The 23890-nt window shown below is 36.7% G+C and overlaps 1 protein-coding gene across 2 annotated transcripts in view; it reads right to left on the bottom strand.

Moving 5' to 3' along the window:
- si:ch211-196i2.1 (collagen alpha-1(I) chain) overlaps window positions 1-23890 on the bottom strand; it is a 170673-nt gene that overhangs the window by 34530 nt on the left and 112253 nt on the right. For both annotated transcript variants that reach the window (XM_038268314.1, XM_038268315.1), the window contains 15 exons: window positions 20578-20631; window positions 20440-20484; window positions 15824-15877; window positions 14390-14434; window positions 10102-10155; window positions 8619-8672; window positions 8490-8543; window positions 7532-7585; window positions 6026-6079; window positions 5812-5856; window positions 5462-5506; window positions 3170-3277; window positions 2937-2990; window positions 2799-2852; window positions 2161-2214 (listed from right to left, as the gene is read on the bottom strand). In XM_038268314.1, coding sequence (XP_038124242.1) covers window positions 2161-2214; window positions 2799-2852; window positions 2937-2990; window positions 3170-3277; window positions 5462-5506; window positions 5812-5856; window positions 6026-6079; window positions 7532-7585; window positions 8490-8543; window positions 8619-8672; window positions 10102-10155; window positions 14390-14434; window positions 15824-15877; window positions 20440-20484; window positions 20578-20631 — 828 coding nt within the window. The remainder of the gene's footprint in view (window positions 1-2160; window positions 2215-2798; window positions 2853-2936; window positions 2991-3169; window positions 3278-5461; window positions 5507-5811; window positions 5857-6025; window positions 6080-7531; window positions 7586-8489; window positions 8544-8618; window positions 8673-10101; window positions 10156-14389; window positions 14435-15823; window positions 15878-20439; window positions 20485-20577; window positions 20632-23890) is intronic.

The following is a 23890-nucleotide window of genomic DNA, read 5'->3' as shown; positions in this document are numbered from 1 at the left end:
CTACTGAATGAGGAAAATCAACAACATCAGAAATCAGAAATTTTTGATACAGATATTTTCAGCAGAACCTGAATATTCCGGTATGTTTCTGTAGTTCTGTATAATCTGTTTACATAAAGGCTTCACTGCACATACAGTATACCTTGACTGCATTGAGTATTTTCCATTTCTTTCTATATATTATGATCATGCATTTAAAGGGTGAAATATGAGGTTGTACTGTGAAGGATTGTGGCTTAATTTACCAAATATACTTGAACTAATTCATTTATAGAATTGTCAACTTAGGTCATTTTTGAAAAAATGAACCATAAAGGTGAGCTAGTTCATTTTCATCAGTGTTAACAGAAATTTGATCTCGTTCTTTTTAACTATGGACTGGAACCACATTGCTGATTCCAGAACTCTGGATTATAACCCCAACATAAAGGCTTGCAGATAAAGGCAGTTACTAAGTCAGCCTTTTAACACCCGAAGAACATTTACAATAATAATGTATAAATGTTCAAGCAGGATTTCGAAAAAGTCATTCATGCCTTTATCTTTAGCAGAATTGATCACTGCGAAAGTGACCAGAAAAGTCCATCAGACAGCTGCAGTTGATCCAAAACTCTGCTGTCTGTGTTCTCACTAGAACTATAAAAGTAGAGCACATCAGCCATGTTCTGAAGCACATGCACTGGCTCCCTGTAGCTCAGAGAATAGACTTTAAAATCCTTCGGTTAGTCTATAAATCACTGATTGGATCAGCACCTCAGTCCATAACACATCTGTTATCAGTATAATCTTCCAGACCGCTCAGGTCTTCGAGTTCCAGCCTACTCTGTCCACCCAGAACTAGAACCAAACATGGAGAAGCAGCATTTAGTCCACTGATCTGGAACGAACTCCCAAAAGACTGAAAAAGTACTGAAAGCCTGAGTTCTTTTCAGTCAATTTATACTGCTAACTGGGGTATTATTAGTTTAAGTTTGTTTTCCAAATGTTTTATTTGTTTTGCTCATGTTTTTATGTCTGCTTTTATATTTTCTTCCATTTTATTGTTTAATTCATGTAAAGCTCTTTGAATTGTCTTTGTATTGAACTGTGCTATATACATAAACGTGTCCTTCCTTTACTAATTAATTGAACTTTATTAATCTCAAACTGGAAAAATGAATTCTTCATTTAACTCATCCTCTTGGGGAGCAGTGAGCTGCCATTGTGCGGCTCCCTGGGAAAAGTGTGGGGTTGAGGGTTTTGCTCAGGAGCCCAGAGTGCAGGCTGTGGGGATCAAACCGGGTTCTTGCAAACTTCTCAGAGCATAAGAAAACTGCTCTAACCACTAGGCTAACACTCCCTTAAAACTCCCTTTCCTCGCCAATTAGGGTCACAGATCAACAAACACGGGGTCTTGAGCCCTGCTGTTGAAATCTAAATCAAAGTTGCATTTCTGATTTGGAGCATTGCTTTGCAAGTAAACTGCTGAACTGCAAACTAGAAACTGACATTTTTTCGGTAATCCCACGGTTCACGGGATTCCCGTGGGATTCCCGTGGGATGGGAGTCAGTGCTAGTAACGATCACGTGATTGGGACGGTACAGGATTAAACATTAACGGGAGCAGACGGGAGCGGGAGCAAACCAATAGTAACTAAAAAAACTAGGATTGATGCCAAAAAATAAAATAAAATAGAAAGAAAAAAATCCAGTACTGGCGCCGCCATTTTGTAGTTTTTTTCCTTGAAGCCTACACTATAATGCGAGTCAAAAAAACTACACGACCCAAAAACCAACAGTGCTTCCGCTCTGAGTTTTTCACCCGCGCTCAAAAACAACAAGAATGGGAGTGGTGCAGGAGTCATTCTGAATGGGAGCGGGATGGGAGTGGGAGTAATCCTGACAGGATTTAGATTTCTACTCTGGCCCGGGATCGGGACGGGACACAATTTTTTTCTGTGGGAGTGGGACAGGACAGGAGGAAAATCCACTCCCGTGTCAGTCTCTAAGGCAAACGCAAATTTTTTGCGCGTTTTTTAAAGATCTGCTGCGCGTTCAAACGTGTTTCCATCTGTTCTAAGACACGCAAACCACCTGAAGAGCAAGCCTTATGTGTTTAAGTAATGATATGTCTTATTAAGTAGAAAAAGTTTGCAGATTTTGCCAAATGTTCTGACTGACCTGATCTCCTTTCCTTCCAGGGGGGCCTTCGGTTCCTCTTTGACCAGGAAGACCCTGAGGAATAAAAACAGGTGAAAGATGATATTCTGCATAAAAACTAAGCATATATGCATGATGGCTGCAAGTTTTAGCTGTTAATGGTAAATTATGACAACTTAAGCAGTGATGGAGCTCATTTAGTTTAATTTAAGGGGAAACCAGTTGGGTTTTTTGTGTGATGTCATCAAAAAAAGACCTGAGCTGGTTTTAATATGATGCAAGCAATTAGCATCACTGTTGCTGCTTTAAATGGGTTTTCAGAATTAAATGACAAATGTCTCATATAAAACTTTTAAGCTCCTTCCATCTCAGTGTTTGTTTTTTCAGCTTTTCTATCATTATCATTCATTTTTTTTTTTTTTTTATGTAAACTGTGACAATACCTGGTTTTCTCCAAAACTAATTATGAATTTAGTTTAAAATTACAGAATCAAACCAAAAAGAAAAAAAAAAAATAAATAAATTGGCCATAGTTTTTCTTGTCCTGGCAGGTTTAGAAGGCAGTAGGCTGTGTTAACAAAAGAAACTGAGTCTGGAACTGATAGTTTACACTGTCTAGTGATTTCTCATGTCCTGAGAAAGAATGATGGTATGCAAACCTGAGGTCCACTTAGTCCTGGGGGACCTGGCTCTCCATACAGTCCAGGGGAACCCTGGAGGTTAGATAGGCTCAATATTTGCACATATTTAATAAAAAAATTAAAAAAGCATTCATGTTTCAAAAATCTATATCTCACTTTGGGTCCTTTTCCTCCGGCTGGTCCCATTGACCCATCGGCCCCCTGTGGACCCTGAAAAAATACAGAACACGTTGTTTGTCAGCTTTCTTTTCATCTTCCTCCTCGCTGTGATCAGAAAACGTCACATGAACTCCTTATCTATTTCCTTAATTAACGGTAAGGAAATGGACTTGCATCAATCCAACGAGAAAAGTATGAAAAACAGCAGCCAAGGGAAGGTACCCACTCACTGGGATTCCTGGTGGCCCCTGAGGCCCTTGAGGCCCTGGGGGCCCGATGCTTCCTCTGGGTCCAGGTTTGCCCGGCCCACCATTAGAACCTGGAAGACCAGCAGGCCCCTGAAAATGATCACAGAATCATGAGAAGGTGAGCACAGAATTTTTATTATCAGGTTTTTCAAAATACTTTAGTTGTTTTATAACATTATGTTGTTGTTTTTAATATTATTTTTTTCTTAAATCCCTAAACATTCCCATACATACATGCTTTTAGTCTGCATTCATTGACGATGTATATTATTTAACCTCACCATAAATGTTTTATCTATTATATACATTCATCTGAATTGACATCACCACTTTATTCTGAATTTAAAAATGCATTATGGTTTGTATGAGAGCACATTCAAATAGGAGTTTAAAAAATGAATTTTTTATTTTATTTTAAGCATTCCCAAAGAACAGCAAACAAATACTTGGTTAAATAAACAAAACTACTAGTGTTTAATGGCAAATGCTAATAGTTATCTAAGTAAATTATACTTTTTTTAAATTATATTTTAAATAATTGGTGTAATCAAAAGATTGAGTATGCTAAACCTCAGGTATGACATTTCACTAAAAATATAAAACATCAATAATTGTCTCAAAAGATGACATTGATTGCAAATAAAATAATTGGGACATTTTTGGGACTGAATTGTTTCAGAAATATTCAAAATTACTTTATTAATCCAAAGGAAAATCAAATATTGTAATTCTTGTACTTTTTTGAAGTGAAGAGGATGCAGAGCGTTGTTAACAATGCTCAATTTAGTTAAATCTGAATTCCAGAATAATTGATTAATCCCAGAGGGAAATTAAACGTTGAAGGGACTCAAAATCCCTCCGTATAACTAGACGTGGAAGCAGGGAAGCTTCTGCCCCGATTCCACTGGGAGCATTTTCAACTCTGTCTGGTTGGACTCAGATTACATCAGGTTTGCTTCATGTCACTATAGTAGTGGACTTGTAGGCTTTAAATAGAAGAAAAAAGTGTTCATTTAACCAGTCGGCCTCAGCAGGTCGCTCACACTCAGTCTGATTCTACTGAAGGTCTCTTCCTGTTAAAAGGAAGTTTTTCCTCTCTACTGTCTCTACAAGCATGCTTAGTGTGAGGGATTGTCGATGCAATCAACTGGTTTTCCTCAGACAGAAAACTTTGAATCAATTTGACTGTATGATCTGCTGAACAGTAAAGTGCCTTGAGATGACATGTTGTGAAATGGCGCAATATAAATAAACTGAACTGAATTAACTAGTTTTTTATGCGTCTCCCATACCTGCTCTTTAATTCTTTAGTAAATTAGTTCAAATATTTAGTTGCCTTATTTATTGTTCTTCATTTAATAGTCATATTTATTAGGCTTGTTGATTAACTGTATGAAAATAATCTTTTAAAACATAAAAGTCCAGGACATGCGATCTAAAGTCTGCACATGTATTCCTTTACTTGTAAACTCGACCATTTCTTCTTGGTTTTCCATCAGATTGTTCTCTGCCCAAATGATTAGCTGTGCCCAAGTCTGATGTGGATTTAAAGCAACAAAAATAGAACAGCCTCCTGTTTTAAAGAAGCGGCTTCAGAGAGGCGCTGTGACGCTTTCAGTGGGAACACTCTGATTGACTAGAATTGCTGCACTTAGCTACGACAGCCCAGCAGACCGCAGAGCGTTAGCGCCGCTTCCATTTTGGAGCCGGGGGGATAAGGTTTTTTTTTTTTCAATGAGTTGCTGTAGATGTTGATAGTTGTTAGCAGGTAGCATCTTCTGTATCTATCCGCCTTGCACCGGATCTGAAGAAGACTCTGATTGAAAACGTTCTGTTGTTGTTTAACAGTCTGATGAAGAGGATGCTCACTGTTCTCCAAAATGTTCTTCACTTTATGAAGAATTCTTTGTGAAATCATCTCCAGGGGTTCTAGAGGGGTTCCTAGAACAAAGCTGACCACCTTTATTAGCTCGTTCAGCTTCTGTATGTCATTTGCTCTGATGCTGTTACCCCAGCAGATGATGAAGGATAAAAATCACCCTTCACAACAGAAGATTTGCAGCATCTTGCTGCAAACACTGAAGAATCTGAGTTTCTTTCAGTCATTAAATCTCTCCCTTTTTGTAGATGCCTCAAAGTTTTGGCAAGTTTAAGGCAGGCATACTAATTTTAAATACAATTTTTATTCTATCACACAGCAAAGCAGAGCAAAGCAGCACGTATTGAGAGAGCAGCCAGACAATAAAAGTAAATCCTACAGGTTTTTTAACTTACAGGCGGCCCCTGGATGCCTTTAGGTCCTTCATCTCCAAGTCGGCCCTGGTAGAAGAAAAAGCAAAGGTGTACGTGTTTATTGTACAGAAAATTTAATGAATACAAGCAAAAGCTTTCATTTTATTGTATGGAATTAGAACTAATTATATTTTGTGTCATTTAAATTGTTCAATATTTGCACTGTTCTTGTTTCGCATGTTTTTTACATACTGAGCAAATTTGTAGTTGAACTGAAAAACATGTTTTATTGATATAAAAGAGTAAATAGATAATTTGTTATTAAATGACTTCCCTTGTATATAAGTCTACTGTTTTTTAGGACGTATTTGATGATAAATCTGTTCTCTCACCTGAGATCCCCGAGGTCCTCTGTCTCCAGGAGAACCTTGAACACCCTGAATAAGGATCATTTAAAGAATACACGGTTTATAGCATGTTTCCTTTATTAAAATCTTACATATATTAAAAGTTTTAAATATAGATGTGTAGTTAGGTGCCAAAGAAGTTGGTATTTTTGATTATCTAACATCAGTAAATAAGTATTTAAAAGACAAGCAAACTTACTTTAGGACCTGGCTTTCCTGGAGGACCGGGTAACCCTCTTAAACCTGGCTCACCCTTTGGGAAAAAAAATAAAAAATAAAAAATTCCTTTTAATTTTTATCTCAACTTAAAGAATCAAAAGAAAGAACAAACAAACAAAAATGCCATTCCATGCTGATCTCTAGAAGAAATGCTGATAAAAAGAATCTTTTAATTTCAGCAGCATGGAGGACATTATTTGGTAGAATGGGCAGTTAGTTCCGACGTTATGCAGGAATAAAGCTAATTGCCTAATTTCTAACTTCTAAGTCATTAATTTAAACTAGAATACTAGAGGTTGGAGTTATGAGTTGGAAACACAATGGTTTACAACTTTCACATTCAATATGAATGTTTCTCACATCAACAGCAGATAAAACCTCCCTACACCAACCATATGTAGCAATTATTCATTTTATTTGTGGCATTAAGTCTGTTGTTTAGGGGCTATTCTGAGTGTTTAGACAACATTATGTTTTATTGCCGTGAATGTGTGCAGAACACCTCGTAGAACAGCGTTTTTGCCATTTTCATGGTCATAACTGCTGCCCTAGTGGATTTAGTAAATGTGAGCGTCTACGAGCTGAAAAGTGGATCTCATTTAACTAAAGATTACGTCACTCCAACTTGTTACATTCAAATTAGAAGGATAATCTATCGAATCATAAAGTCAGGGCAACATGAACATACCCTCTTGCTTCTTGCCTTAAAGGTATACTATGCAACCGGTGTTGATTTTCCAGCGAGGCTCCCCCCAGAGGGCGAAAGTAAAAGTGCACTGTCGTAAATATGCTCAGCTGTTCTCCTGGTTTCTCCGTCAAGCCAGGCGCGGTTGTTTTGAGCTTAGCAGACAGGCGAACGCAACGAATCACCATGTCTACTGCGGTAAGTGACTATGTTGTTCCAGTTTTCGAGTTTGAAAATTTAGCATGTTTTCATACATTATTTGTTATGCGTGTGTCTAAATAACAAAGATTGTAGTTAGCCAAGTTCTCGCTGTAAAGCAAGACCAACTCTCGCGAGACTTCTGAGCCTGTGGGTGCGGGTCGGTGCTCCTGCAATTGCAAGTGCAGTATTTCCCCCACAGACCACCAGGGCGGCCGAGAATACCTTTGTTCAACCTGTAATGACTCATTTAATTATGCAAAACGTTATGGAACACATTAATTAACTGAAAAATGTTGCATAGTATGCCTTTAACAGTACATGAAACATTCTGACTTTTACTGTTTTTAGCAGTTCTTTCCTTTTTAAGTAACATTAAGACAGCCTTATACACACTAACACTGCTTGTGAGAAAAGATGTTTTAATGCAATTTTTCCCCCTTTTTTTTTAAACAGCTCCCAATTACACAAACGAAATGAACAATACAAGCACTGATTTGAACTATTTGACACAACTGTACTTCCAAAGGCTAAATATTTGATTCAGCGTAAGATCGTCATTGTTACAGCGGTCTGTGAACTGAAAGAGGGAAGTTCTTTTACCCTTTCTCCTATTGAACCTGGAAGTCCTTGGATTCCCGCGTTCCCTGCAGCACCCTTTTTTGGAGAAATAAAGAGAGAAAAACCGCAGTTATCATAAAGATAATTTATTATAACAGAATTGCATAAGTGTAGTTTTGATATATATGTGTTTAAATGTTTAAAATGATTAATTTCCAAAAACCTTACAACATTCTTGTAAAAAAAAAATAACTCTTTGCTCATTTTTACCTGATAGAAGTTGTAATGTTTTAGACATAATACTAATATGTTTTTAAACATAAAAAAACAAGAATATTCTACACAGAAGTTTAAGTTTTATGGTTTTTTTTAAATGTATTTATCATTTTTCTTGGCATTAATTGGTTGTTGCAGGTTTCCTTGTAAACATAAGAAACCTGCAACAACCAATTAATGTCAAGAAAAAACAATAAATACCGGTACATTAAAAAAATCATAAAATTTAAACTTCTCTGTAGAATATTCTTGTTTTTTTTATGTTTATTCACTTTAATGTCTAATTTAGGGCTGAAACAATTAATTGGATTAATCTTGATTAATCAATTATTGAAATAATCGTCAACAAATTTAGTAATTGATTAGAGTTTAAAGCACTAAAACATGCCTTTAGCAGAGTAACCCTCCCTGTGCAGCAATTATACCAAAATTGTGAGAAAAAGAACATGGTAAACATTGTAAACAATTAGCATTTAAGATAAAAATCATTTTGGTCTGTCATTCTCTATAAAGAACTTCTCAAGTGTAAAGTTAGTTTTACCTGGTTTAATTTCATAAAGAATCTTTTTTATAGGAACCTTTTTGCTATAATTGAGAGATGAATTGATTAGCCAAATATTCGTTAGTTGCAGTCCTGGTCTAATTAATTCGTAATTCTCTAAATCAGACTTCTTTTATGCAAAAGCTGTCACCGTGCTCATTTAATTATTGAAGAATCACTTACATACATGCCAACTGGGCCCTGAGGTCCTTCCAGGCCTGGTTTCCCTGTAAAACCCTGAGAAAACAAAACACGCAATAATAATAAAATTTCATAAAACAACAATATAAGAAGCTGCTATGAATCTCTCACTTTTTCTCCTGGAGGACCTGGAGAGCCCAGGGGACCCGTCTTCCCAGGTGGTCCCTGAAAAAACAACAAAAACTTTATTTTATCTTCTCACTCATTATAAAAGTTTGTGTTTCAGCACCTCTGATGTTAACTGGGTTATGTAAAGTAGGGACTCTCAGTGTTTGTTGCTTTTTAACAATTTCTATCTTAGAAGACAGCAGTATAATGTTCACATTGGATTGTGTGAACCAAATAGTACGGTTATGATGTATTAATTTAAATTAGTTCATATTCTAAATCAGGCATCCCCAAACTCAGTCCTCGAGGGCCGTGGTCCTGCAGGTTTTAGATGTTTCTCTGCTCCAGCACAGCTGATTTTAATTGATAGTTGATTAACGGGCTTTTGCTCTACTGCAATCAGCAGAATCAGCTGTGCTAAAGCAGGGAAACCTCTAAAACCTGCAGGACAGCGGCCCTTGAGGACCGAGTTTGGGGATGCCTGTTCTAAATTGTTCAAATTAAGCCCCAACTAAACCTATTTACATTATAATTACCATTTCAATTTCATTAATAATGTTTTTCATTACATATAAAATTTAATTCTAAAATATTTAAAAGTCAAATTTTCTTTTTGCTTCATTTAATCAGTGTAATTTCAATTGCTTATTTGATACTACTGTTTTGGATTCAAATTTAAGCTGTTTTAAATACAAATCAACTAAAGTAAAATTCAAAACAAGCATCTTTCAGGTATTGCACTCTTGTCTTGATTATCATCCACTTATCATTGGGTTCAGTTGATATTCTTCAAATGCATTTTTCCAATTGTTTGTTTATGGTTAAGGCATAAAGCTTGGAATCCTGAGGTTGTGAGTTCAAGCCCCACTCCCACACACTGCCAATCTAGGCGGAGCAAAATGGCAGCCCATTGGTCCCCAAGCTCAGTGGTTCCCAAACTTTTTTGGCTCAAGGTACCCCTACACATTTTTCCACCCAGCCGTGGTACCCCTAAACTTATAATGATTATTTGACATTATTTGATAATAATTATTTTTCTGTCATTTTTTTCAAAGTTGTAAAGAAAACATAAAATGAAGCCCCTCGTCTTAGAATATATTTGCTTACATCAAAATAAATTTACAAAATTGTTAAAATGTAAAAATGTACATTCAATATAAAACTCTCATCAATCTATGAAAAAATCCTGCGGCCCTGTAGTGACCTCGTGGTACCCCTAGGTGCCGCGGCACCCACTTTGAAAACCCCTGCCCAAGCTGATGGGTTAAATTAGATAAGATAAGATAAGATGGGATAAATTAAATGTAGATAAGAAATCATTTTTAAAAAATAATTGACAAATTGTATTGTCAAGCGTTTCACAAAATAGTTCTAACTATTGTTATACGGATGAGGGATGTGTTCTCCCTCTGCAGAACTCTTTAAACTCCTGAACAATGATGGATGCCTCCTCCTTGTCTATGAACTAACTGGATATATAGCATACCGGTGAACCTGGGGGCCCATCTGGTCCTCTTGTACCAGCATTGCCTGGAAAACCCTGAAAAAATAGGACAGGAATTAAAGAAAGCAATACATGCATAAATTATACATTGAAATCAAACTAATTTAAGACATATAGTGAGGTCTAACTACTCCTAAGTTATAGATATCAATATTTTAATGTAGCCGTTACTATTTACTCTAATTTTAATTAATCATATCAACTCTTGATTGTTCCTATAAATGTGAAAGTTTTCTCTAAACTTTTGTTTATACAGCATATGTAAACAGGAATTTTGATTGGAGACAAATTGTTAACTTGATGGACAATGATGTGATGGAGAATAATAGAATCTTTGCTATAAGGGAAGCACAAAAAACATGTGGTCGACGTCTGTTTTTTATGACTTTGGAAGGATTCAATATGAAACTTTAATACCAAGGCTATACAGCAGCTAATATCTCCAAACACATGAGGGAAATTTTTAGCACAACGTGCATTATCCAGGCCCATGTCGTCATTCATCAGGTTTGGTTAAAAATATTATCAGTATTTATACATCACTATTCACTTTATAAAATAAAACTCAGGCAATTGTGTAACAAGAGACAAAGATAAACTGAAGAAAGAAGAAACAAAAAGCAGAAGAATCTCCATATTAATCTATAACAGAATAATAGCAGGTAGTTGTCCCTATTAAACAAATTTAGAATACATGCAAAGATCTTTATTTCAAAATACTCAATTAGTTTACAGTACAGTGTATGATAAAACACTCCTTAGAACCCTTACCTGTATTGGACAAGTTTTATTCCATAAACAAAATTATTTGTTTGAAAGGAGTTCTTGTATTTGCACTTTATTTTTGTACCGATAGCCATCGGTATTAGATGTTATAACTAAAAGGCACTGCAAATAAGCCAGCTATGGTTTCTTTTCAGGTTTGCAGAAAGCCAACTTCTATAAATCTATTAAACCTTTAAAAAATCACATATGTGATCTAATGCAATAGACTGAAGACCTGTAACCCCGCCCCTCGCCCATGGACTGCCAGAGATAGGAACCGGCCCCTCTGTGACCCCGTCAGAATAAACAGGAGAAGATGATGGATGGGTATGTGATCCAAAACAAAGATTTTTTTTAGAAAAATCACCCAGCCTGAAGCAGGACTCCAGTATAGCAGTACTGACTTTAATACCGCCCATCCAAGAAAAGACAAAAACACAGATATAAGACACTGGGAGACGTGGTGTCCCTGGCCTTGCTGCCATTAAAGGTGCTGCCCATACATTAATTAAGAAAATAAGAGAGAAAAGAATAACAATGGGAGAAAGAACAGAAACTGTTCTGCTTCAACAGAATACCTAACATCTTGTGGGGGAACAGTGAAGGCGATACAGGGTGTGTGTATGTTGAGGATGAGTGTGTGCCTGCGAGTTAGTGCAAGTAAGTCCAACAAGCTCTGTCCAAGTTGTCATTGTCCTTGATAGTGCGATGTAATGCAATATTTATCAACTGGCTTCACATGGAGCAGGTACTGAATGTCCTCAGGGAAGGGTGGGAGCAGAGCATCCAGTTTACATAATATCCTGGAGGAGCTGGAGATATATAGTGTTCATATGAAATCGTACGAAAAGTTATGCACAGTATTTCGTAGGTTTTTGACGTTTTTTTCGTCGTATTTTTACGTCTTGCCTCGAGACAAGGTATCAGTGCGCATGCGCATCTTACGCAGCCTTCAATAACATACAATTTAACATACAATTAACCCTAACTCCAAGATTTATTAATCTGATATATTTGGAGATAAAGCCTTAACATCCTCACTAATTTCTATAAAATCCCTTACACCCTATTTTACACTGAAATGATCAAAATCTTAACCTTAAGTAACAAAACTCCTACCAATATTAGACCTAAAAAATATTTATTTATAAATTTTTTCCCTCTACCTACCTCCCTTCCCTCAGTTTAGAACTGCAGGGAGTGGAGGAGGCAGAGTTTACATGCCAGACTGGCGGGGTCAACTTAGCCCATTCCAGGGCGGTTTACCCTGACTCTGCTTCCTCCATTGAACTAAAATTAATATACTTATCTTTTATTAATCATAACCGCCACCCTTATACTACACTTATAGCACATATCACCTTACCAGCCCAATTAGCTACTGACCCTAATATTAGTGGAATCCATGCCTAAACCTAACACCTGACCCTTGCCTTAAAATTACACTTAGCCGATCCCTAGCCTTGACACTTGCCCTAAACCTAATTTTAGCCCTTACTATCAACTTACCAGACCAATTAGCTACTGACCCTAATATTAGTGGAAACCATGCCTAAACCTAGCATCTGACCCTTGCCTTAAAATTACACTTAGCCAATCCCTAGCCTTGACACTTGCCCTAAACCTAATTTTAGCCCTTACTATCAACTTACCAGACCAATTAGCTACTGACCCTAATATTAGTGGAAACCATGCCTAAACCTAGCATCTGACCCTTGCCTTAAAATTACACTTAGCCAATCCCTAGCCTTGACACTTGCCCTAAACCTAATTTTAGCCCTTACTATCAACTTACCAGATCAATTGGCTACTGACCCTAATATTAGTGGAATCCATACCTAAACCTAACATTACTCTAAAAGCTAACCCAAGTTCTCCAAGTTCTACAAACTGGCTTGGCTATGGATCTGAGAGATACCAACGAACGTGCGTCGGCCCGTGCAATGCCTTTGATCCCCTAACCAACTGCTCTAGTCGTCGGACTGGGTGGGGGGGGGCGTCATCGAGAGAGTGTCTAACGCCTAACATACAAAACAGCAAGCAACCTAGTGAGAGACATCATGAAGTAATTATTGCACTTTTTACGTCCGTCCGCTGATCTGCTTTTTTCGTCTGGTTTTTTCGAGGAAAAACGTCAAAAACCCACGAAATACTGTGCATAACCTTTTCATACAATTTCATACGAACTGATAATGAGAATATGTTGACTGGGGAGCCAGATCTCAGATATAAACAAAGGAAATGGGTCAGGATAAAAGCAGAAGACCAAAAGGAAGATGACACACAGGGGCAGGGCACAGAGAAGGTCCGTGTACATGCTGGTCATTCAGTTTTGGTTTGATAATGAGAGATCCAAAATTGGAAAACAAAACTTTACCTGATTTCCTTTTTGATTTACCTTTCCTCTTGATTCAGCTCCAACCTCCCTAATCCTCTCTGTTTTGTTTAGATAGTGACCCTGTAACAGTTGTTATACCAGCATGGAGAGACTTTGCACCATTTATTTTTGTCAGAACTATTGTATTTGTAGTTATTATTGCCGCTTTGGTGATTGTCAATACACAAATGCATTGTATGTAAATAAAAAGCTGTAAAGATCTAATGGACTGCCTCGAGGTCCATGTGATACTTTCTGGTCCTTGTCATGTATTCCTTTTGGTTGTAGAGATTTTCAACCAGAATGTCATACACTGGAAAAAATCTAAATCTAGACGAGTCATTTTTTTTCTTAAAATAAGTGCATTTGCCCTTGGATTAAGGTAGTAAAAGAGAAATCTTGCCAATGGAACAAGGCAATTTACACTTAGAATAAGAAAACAGAATAGCATTGTTTAATTTCAAGTGCATATTATCTAATTGTCTTATTTATCAGAGAAAAAATACTAATTCTGTTGGCAAACTATCTCATTTACCTACTCAAATTAAGGGGAAATACACTTAATTTAAGACATTTTTTACATATTTCTAGATTGTTTTTCCAGTGTATGTACACTAATAGCAATAATAAGGAAGGAGATTTATTGGGAGTGTCGAGGGATGCGGTTGAATGAAAAAGTTTTAGTATTGTACTACATCTGATTTTATTTTTTTAATTTTTTCCTACTTGCTTTGATTCTGTTTTATCTTCCTGTATTTTAATTATGTAAAGCACTTTGCATTGTCTTTGTACTGAATTGTGCTATACAAATAAATTTGCCTTGCCTTGCCTTGCCTTACATCCAAAGGGATGTGGGAGGTGGGCAGAACCAGCCTAAAAACCAACATGGTTTTCAGGCCTTAATGGTCTTAATTGTCGATATTATCATCATTGTTTTTATCAGTAGTAGCAGTACTTCAGTAAACAACTGTTCTTATAAAGACAAGTAATAAACTAATATTTAAGACCTTTAGTATACTATGTATTAATATTCTGTGGTGTCTGATTAAGTGGCAACCATGGATGTTTTATTCTGCTGAACCCTGAAGCACTGGTACCATGAAAACCTGAGGTCGCTTAGAGTCTTACCCTGGGACCCCTAAAGCCAGCACTGCCGTCTGCCCCCTGCGGGCCCTGAAACACAGTAGAAAAAAGTAGAAAATGCTGTTTATCCAAAAAGAATTATATAAATGGGGTTAATATCTGATGATTTTTTATATTTTCCTGTTATAAAGTCAAGTTTTGCAACACTGTAAAAACGACAACTCAAAATTGTTTTTTGCATTCACTGACAATAAAATTGCCAGTTAGAACTTGAACTGTCTTTTGTGAGCCAGTTGAACTCACTTTCATAAGTTTCTGATGAAAAGTTCATCTTATTCTATAAATTAAGTTGAGTTTACTTTGAAGTTGTAGTTGACACCCAGTCCGAGCGAGGTCAACTTATCTGCGCATGCTCATTTCAAATTTGTCATGGCAACCGGCTGCTACGGGGTTTCCATGGATTTTCCCAGGAGCTCCCTTCTAAAGTTTGCATCAGCCATCTGGTCACTCTGCTGGCGGTAACTTTCCCTGAGGACTTGTCCAAGAGAAGACTAAGGCACTGGTTTCCTGTCATCTCTGGTGATATTGCATTATTTGTAAGGTTTTAACAGGAGTTGGAAAGTAAAAAAATATATGCTGAAACCCGATTTGCTTTAAGCATAAGATTACTTGTTTACATTGCTTGTTTACATTGTGGAATTGTAAACCTGTTTTTGCCAAAGTGGTTCAAATAAATATGCAAAATTTAACTGGTTTACTGTCAGTGGATGATTTAATGGGGATAGTAATCTGAATTTAAAATAACATTTTATAGATAATCGGAATTTAAAATAATAAGTTTTTACAGACTTGAAAGTTCCAGTAACTTGAATAAAAAAAAACTTAGTTGGCAGAACTTGAAAAACTTAGCTGACACAACTTAATAAGTGTAGTTCTACAAAACTTAAAAAATTAAGTTGATGCCTTCAACTAAAAAATTCTGTGCAGTCGGTTGCCTTGAAATTTTGAGTTGAACTAACTTTTTCGTTTTTATAGTGAATGAAATAGTGTCAAAATCTCACTCTGCCTGAATTTAAAACAAATACTAGATGCAAAGATAAATTTTACTTCAAAATATAACTGAATATTTTAGATTTTTCTGTCTTTTACTGTTTCATAAGAACCTGTCACTGAGCTTAAGAGACAGCTGTGACTGATGGAGGACATTTCCGTCTTAGTGTTTTAGAACTCTTAGAATTAGCATTCAATTCTACTATTATTCTTCATAATAAGCTAAAGTTTTGCGCTGAAAGATTAAAGTGCAACATTTAAGCCAAGCTCTATTAGGATTATTTTTATTATTCATATATGCTTGTATGAATAATACAAAAATAACCTGAACAGAGTGAAGCAGGAGTACAAGTAACATCTCTCTCTGTCTCACACACACAATGATCATGTTAGATGTGATGGGATTTGAATATGATAGAGAACGGGAACCTGTGTACCAGGCTTTCCTTCTGCTCCCTGCGGTCCTGGTAGCCCAGAGTAACCCTAAAAAGAAATTAGGCAAAAACAAACAAATATATTAGACATCCATTCTATAGAAGTATAAAGGATCTGAAAAATATGTATCTGTCCCTTAATTTTTATAAGCCATCTGAAATGGTTCCTATTCCAATAAACATAAAACAGAGTGCCAGAAGCTTTGATCTTCCTATTTATGGGGGAATGTTTAAAATGGTGTTATATAATATTATCCATGCTTTTCTTTGCTTTTTGGCTGCATTTAATCCTATAACTGCCTTGTCAACTTTCAGCCTTGATATTTGCTTAACTCTTTTTTTTTTTACTTTATAAGCAGTGTATTTTACAATCTTGAAGGTTTGAGAAATACATAATTTTCAAACACCCATTGTTTTTTGGAGTTATTAATGATTCTTGAATTACACTTCCATGTATATGTATGGGTATTTACACAGCATCTATAACACCCTTTTCCTTGCCTAGCCTTACGTACCCTGTTATGCTCTATGGCGGAGGTCTTCAACAGGGGATCCACGACCCCTAGGGGGTCCACGGAGGTTCTGCATGGGGGTCGCGAAAGTTTTGGTTGATAAGACTTTTTTTTAAATTTCCCCCTGCAATTTTTTTCCACTCATTGAAATGTTTTTAGATGCACATTAACATGAATTCAACACACTGTAGTAAACAGATAAATGGAGGCAGAAGATGTCTTTCAGTCATCGATGCACACATTCAGAGACACACACACTGCAAAAACTGTTAATCTAATTTAGTAATTATTTCTTAAAATATGTGGATTTCTTCTTAAATTGAGCAGACACTTTGCCAATGGAATAAGACCATTAACATTTAAAATAAGAAAAAACAACTGAAGTCTCTTATTTCAAGGGCATAATATCTAATTATCTTATTTCAAGGGTAAAAATGCTCATTCCATTTGCAGATCATTTTATTTTCCGGCTTAAATTAAGGGTGAATACACTTATTTTAAAACATTTTTACTCATTTCTAGAATGTTTTTGCAGTGCAGGACCTCTTTCAAGCTGGGAACCGATTCATTTACAACACCTGACCCAACCAGGAATCAGAATCAGAAATACTTTAATAATCCCACGGAGAAATTACTTTCGTTACATATAGGACCAGTTTGATATAACACAATTGAATACAATATATATAATTAGGGGGTCCCCGCTCCATCTATACATCAGTTTAGGGGTCCTTGGCCTGGAAAAAGTTGAAGACCCCTGCTCTATGGCTATAAAAAAAGAGTGGATTCTAACCACTTCAAGAATGTCTTGAAGTGATAAGTTGCTAACTATTAGAATAAATTCTGTAGGTGAATGCAGCCATAATTCCATTTTTTGGGGAGATTAAAGTGATAAGGTAAGGCTGTTAAGAACAACTGTGGATGCTCAGATCTGGCCTTTATCTGTATAACTTATTTCCCTACTCCCCCAAAATAATTTTTTTATTTTACTTTACTTTTTCAAGTCTCTCTTTTTTTTTTATTGATTAATGCAATGCAATTTAATGGCATTATTTTTACATTTCGATTTACAAATTGCATTCTTTAAACTTTTGGGAGCATTGGTCTACATGGACATAGCAAAAAAATTTTTATTGGTCAAGAGTGATTATTTTTCATATTTTATTTATATACATTTTTAAAAAATGCAAAAAAAAAAATAAAAATAAAACCTGTAAATATATGTGAAAGATTCATTTTTTTTAAAAAGGAGAAAATTATGTAAAGATTAACTATGAGAAAACAAATTAATCTCAAAAGCTTTGTGTGATTAAGGAATTTTTCTGGATAGCATTTTCTTGAAATCTATCAATTAAGAGTAAAACAGTATTTGGTAAAAAATAACTGAGTAGCCCACAATAACAACTGATATTTTAAAACTATATAATAAAAAAATCCAAGATGTAAAGTTATGTGTAAATTCCAGACCTGAGTGAAGTTGGCCCCCCCACCTTCTTCCAATCGGACAAAATTAGTGTCAAACGTTTGTGCTACGTTTGTGCAGCAAAAATTTTCGTTTGTGCCGCTATTGTTTTAAAGATATAAAGAAACATTTCTAGAGGTCATCAAAGGTCAACCAGCCCCCCCACCTTGTTTAAATCTTTAAATCCAAAGCAGCACAAAAAACGAAAATTTTTGCTGCACAAACAGCACAAACGGAGGTGTCATGATCGGTGTTTGTGTGGAGGACCCAAACACAGACACCAGTAGGCAGAGGTGAATGAAGCCTGTTTATTCTGGTTCACAGAACCAGGGGCAGAAATCAGAGTCCAACAGAAAAACAGCAAACGAACCTGAACCAAGGAGACATCAGGGGTAAATCAAAACTAGGAGCCAGGGAGAGACGAGACAGGGCAGGCAGGTAACAGACAGGAAGCAAGACGGGGTGTTTAACGAGGATCTAGCAAACAGGAACTGAACAGGGAGGGCTTTTAAAGGGGACAGAGACAGAGAGAGAGCTGACGAGGAAATTGGCAACAGGTGCTTGGCAGGACAGAGAAACAGAGCAAGGAAGGACACAAGAGGGCAGCAGAGGACAACAAATGGATAACTAAGGAAAACAGGAACAATCAGACCAGGACCCTGACAGGAGGTGAGTTAATTGACACCTATTTCGTCTGATTTGAATAAGGTGGGGGGGCTGGTTGACCTTTGATGACCTCTAGAAACATTTCTTAAATCTTTAAAATGATAGCGGCACAAACGGAAATTTTTGCTGCACAAACCAGCACAAACGTAGCACAAACGTTTGACACTAATTTTGTCTAATTTGAAGAAGGTGGGGGGCCTGGTTGACCTTTTGACCTTTACATATTCATTAATATCTTCAAATCCAAAGCAGCACAAACGAAAATTTTTGCTGCACAAACCAGTACAAACGGAGGTGAGTTAATTGACACCTATTTCATCTGATTTGAATAAGGTGGGGGGGCTGGTTGACCTTTGATGACCTCTAGAAATATTTCTTTATATCTTTAAAACGATAGCGGCACAAACGAAAATTTATGCTGCACAAACGTAGCACAAACGTTTGACACTGATTTTGTCTGATTTGAAGAAGGTGGGGGGCTGGTTGACCTTTTGACCTTTACATATTCATTAATATCTTCAAATCCATAGCAGCACAAACGAAAATTTTTGCTGCACAAACAGAGCTGAGTTAATTGACACCTATTTCGTCTGATTTGAAAAAGGTGAGGGGGCTGGTTGACCTTTGATGACCTCAAAAAATATTTCTTTATATCTTTAAAATGACAGCGGCACAAACGAAAATATTTGCTGCACAAACGTTTGACACCAATTTTGTCTGATTTAAAGAAGGTGGGGGGGCTGGTTGACCTTTTGACCTTTACATATTCATTAATATCTTCAAATCCAAAGCAGCACAAACAAAAATTTTTGCTGCACAAACCAGCAGAAATGTAGCACAAACGTTTGACACTAATTTTGTCTAATTTGAAGAATGTGGGGGGGCCAACTTCACTCATGTCTTTTTCAGGCCAGTTTCCTTTGTGACATCAAAATGTAGTACCTCCAGTGATCCTATTTACCCACACTGTATATTAGCTAGACAAATGCTGGTGAAGATTCTCAGTCATCCAGGTCATAGTCATTCCGTAAAAGTTTACAAAAACAATCCACTGGACTTTGTTTCCAAGATTTGAAGACGTTTTGCTTCCCCTCCAGGAAGCTTTTCCCAATTCAAAATGTATTTTTGAAAGTTTGACAAATGTGATCGTAGGTTAAAGTAAGCTTGTGTGCAAAATATTAAAAAGAATTTTGAGATGAATATAAACTTGTTTTTAAAAAAAACAATTTGTTTGAAATTCAGCTAGATTAATCACAATGGAGGGAGCCGCCAAACATTTTACTATTGATATTTTACTAAGACATTACTCAAGCAAAAGATTTGTTCAAGTAACTGTAACTAAGTAAATATTACTCACCCAATACTGCTTAACTGATTATTTAGGTAGCATGTCACAGTAAACACAGTTTTTACTATTTATTTAGTTGAATCTATGTAAAATCAGCTCAATAGAATTTCAGCTACGGCAAACTTATTCTTAAAGAGCTGTTAACTGAAAATTAGGATTACAACCAAAGATCAACAGAAGGATAATATTGTTCTTTCATCTAGCCTTGTCTTTCTTTTTTATTCCCTTTAGGATTCTGTTTAACTGCTGAACATGGATTTTGCAGCTTAGGCATTTTTTTCCTTTTTCTCCAGTTTCGACATTTTTTTTCCTGGCACAGGTGGCAAATTATTCTGTAATCGTTTTGTTTCTTGGACAAAAAAGGGATTAAAAATAACGAAAGACATAAAAATAACAAAACATTGACAGACCTTCAGAAAAATAAGGAAGATCACTTTAAAGGGAAAAAAAACTTACTTGAAAAGAAATTGTAAAGACAGAGTAAGTGATTGAGATCTGAATCTGGCTTATAAAAACAAATAAACAACTGCAAAGACTTCCTTCAAATATTTGCACACTAAAGGACAAGTTTCTGCAGCTGATAGTCTGCAGACAGTCAAGGATTTGTTCAAATTAAGACTTACAAATGTGCCTGGCTGTCCAGGGTGGCCTCTTAGTCCATTTAAACCCTGAAGAAAAACACAAAATAAAAAATGAAGAAAGTATAAATTATGTACAGTTTGATTAAAAGAAGGTGTTTCTGCAAATTTCACTGTATTAACCTTGTTTCCTCTAGGTCCAGGTCTGCCAGGACGTCCATTTTCTCCTCTGTTCCCCTTCAAGAAGGTCAGAGTATTAACCTGATTAGTTGTCAAATTAAAATAAGTGATTCATGTAAATGAAGTTCATTTGTGGGATGTCCTTTCCCCCCAGGCAGGGTACAGAGATCACCACCTGCAAACCAATTATACTTCACATCAGGGAATAACATAATTGTGGACATAAATCAAAGAAGTCAAAAGTGTTAAACATGCATAAGTGGGATAATCTTCCTCACAAAGCCCTGTTTGGCATTAATCAATACCTCTGTACATCATCCTGGACAAATATTGCCCCCCCCTGATCGAGATGTGTAAAGGATCTTTAAATATATATTTTCATATAACTTTTAGCAAAGCATTACTAAAATGTTTTTTTATAATTACAGCTTTAATTTGAGTTTTTTTCAGTATGAAAAAGAAAAACACTTTAACAAAACTATTCTGAACTATGATATTTGACCTTCCTGTCTTACCCAATTTAACAATTACATTTGAGGCATTTTTTAGTTTCTACTTTGCTTTTAAATTGAATCAGTCTTGCATTAAACTTTCCATTTACTAATTTCATATTCTCAGTTTTTCTGTTCCTAAGCTTCTTGTTATTCAGATATGTGTTGACATCAATAATGACAAGAGGAGAAAATTGCTGTTGGCAAATAAAATGCCTATAATTACCTTTAAAGCTAAGGTAGGAACTAAAAGATCTTATGAGGGCCTGCATTTATCTTCTGCTCATACAAGGAAAGGATTCGTGTATCACCTAATTTGTATAATTATATGAATATCTGACTAATAATAAAATTAGACGTATTTTTTTCCTTGATTGACAGGAACATTCGATTATCTCAGTGTGATTTTTTCAGCAGCCAGATATGCTTTTATCATCAGCTGGAAACAAATCTTTACTGAAATAAATTAAGCTTAGGGTTTTTTTTTTTATATAATCATTGGTCGTTCAATGGGATATGAAACATATTCACAACAGATCATCCACGTTGGTTTGATGGGAAAGAAGGTCTGGGGCACCTACTGTACAATATTTCTGTTGGGATCCTCAGGCTTGCCCACCAGAGGGCGCCGAGGATCCTCTTCTGCTTTTTGTTTTTTCCCTTAGGTTTGGAGTTACTGTGGGGATCTGGAGATTACCCTCTGCCTCCAGCAGAGTGCGCCGTGGGTCCTCCTGAAGCTGAGCCTCTCACACACCTGTGGCTGATCTAGTAATCAGGAGGACCACAGTATTTAAGCTACCTTCAGACCTGGATTCTACGCCGCGCGGTGAAGCCACGTTGACACAAGAAGTGTTTGAGGCTCGGTGGATGGTCGTTTGGTGCATGGCGCGTGTTTTGAAGCTGCTTATGGAGAAATGTCTTGGGCCGTGAGTAGTGAGGAAACAGGAAGCGATTCTTGTGGGATGGAAGAGGGAAATAGTGACAATGAAGGTTGGAAAATAGCAACATCAAAAAATGAGAAAAAGCGGAAAAAACAGAGATCAGTTCAAGGGGAATCTAGTTCAGAACAATCCAGTGATGATCATTCCATACATTCCACAGCACAACAAAATGAATTCAAAGTCATATTCAAAGTCGTTAATCAGGCAGACTCTTTTACAAATTGGAATCCGGTTCACTTAACAAAAACCATCAATAAACTTGTCGGAGAAGTCAAAGGTGCCAGAATTCTGTACAGTGGAGACCTGCTAATTAACTGCAGAGACAGCGCCCAGCAAGGCAAAGCAATACGTATCAACAAAATTGACGGGATAAGAGTTCAGTGCAGCCTAATGGAGAACAAAAAGATCAGCAGGGGAGTCATTGGAGGAGTTCCTCTAAAAATTTCTGAAAAAGAGATTCTGGAAAACATAAGCGGTGCAAAAGTAAAAGAAGTAAAACGGTTAAAAACAACAAGAAACGGAGAAAGATCTGACAGTTTATCTGTGCTAATTAAATTCGAAGAAGAGCAATTACCAAGCAAAGTATTCATCGGTTACATAAGCTATAATGTCAAAATCTACAATCCTCCACCATTGAGATGTTTCAAATGCCAAAAATTCGGTCACGTTGCAGCAGTTTGTAAAGGGAAACAGAGGTGTGGAAGGTGTGCAGGAGAACATGAGTACGGAAAATGTGGAAAAGAAGCTAAAATAAAATGCTGTAATTGTGGTGGAGAACATACTGCTGCCTATCGCGGCTGTGAAGCAAGCAAAAGGTCTGAGGAAATTAAAAAAATGAAATTTGAGCTCGGAATAACCTACGCTGAAGCTGCAAAAAGGATCCCATCTCAGTCAGAAAAACCCAAACCTACAGTTCAACACACAGCAAATTCCAAACCTCTAGAGAAATCTCCAAAAATTAATGAAGACTCACTTATTGTTAAAAAGACAAATTTTGTTCTTTTCATGGTAGAAGTAATTAATTGTACTGCACAGACAACAAAAAAAAACGGAAAAAATCAAAATAATAGTGAAGGCTGCAGAAAAATATCTGGACATTAAAGATTTGAACTGGGAGATGGTTGGAAGTATGATGGGAGGACCGATGGGACCATCAGAAACTGGCAGAGTTAAGATGACCTAGAGTAAATTAAAATTATATGGGCAAATGTGATTTAGTATTATGTTGGTTTAAGTTACACAGGTTTTTTTTTTTTTTTTTTTTTTTTTTTTTTTTTTTTTTTTTTTTTTTTTTGGGGGGGGGGTGAATCGTTTCCTGTTATCTTGCTTTACTCCATATCAGTTGGTGGCGGTAATGCACAATTCACAAGTCTGCCAACCGCCATAAAATCCCATAAGAAGAAGAAGAAGGATTCTACGCCGCAGTGTTGATCTTAGTTGGTTAGCTTCCTGAGCCTCTGTTACAGAAGATTCTTTGTTATCTCAAGTGTGAGATCAGATTCTAATTCTTCCTTGTTTCTGCCTCACAGGAATCCTGTCTCCTCGTGAAAGCTCTGGATGAGCTTAACCTCCTGTCTCCTCGTGAAAGTTCTGGATGAGCTTAACCTCCTGTCTCCTCGTGAAAGTTCTGGATGAGCTTAACCTCCTGTCTCCTCGTGAAAGTTCTGGATGAGCTTAACCTCCTGTCTCTCGTGAAAGCTCTGGATGAGCTTAACCCCCTGTCTCTTCGTGGAAGCTCTGGATGAGCTTAACCTCCTGTCTCCTCGTGAAAGTTCTGGATGAGCTTAACCTCCTGTCTCTCGTGAAAGCTCTGGATGAGCTTAACCTCCTGCCTCTTCGTGAAAGCTCTGCATGAGCTTAACCTCCTGCCTCTTCGTGAAAGCT

This window comes from Cyprinodon tularosa, unplaced genomic scaffold, assembly GCF_016077235.1.
Source record: "Cyprinodon tularosa strain WSP-4 unplaced genomic scaffold, ASM1607723v1 ctg7, whole genome shotgun sequence".
NCBI lineage: Eukaryota > Metazoa > Chordata > Actinopteri > Cyprinodontiformes > Cyprinodontidae > Cyprinodon > Cyprinodon tularosa.
The sequence above is the reverse complement of the archived record's forward strand: the minus strand, read 5'-3'. Positions and strand labels throughout refer to the sequence as shown.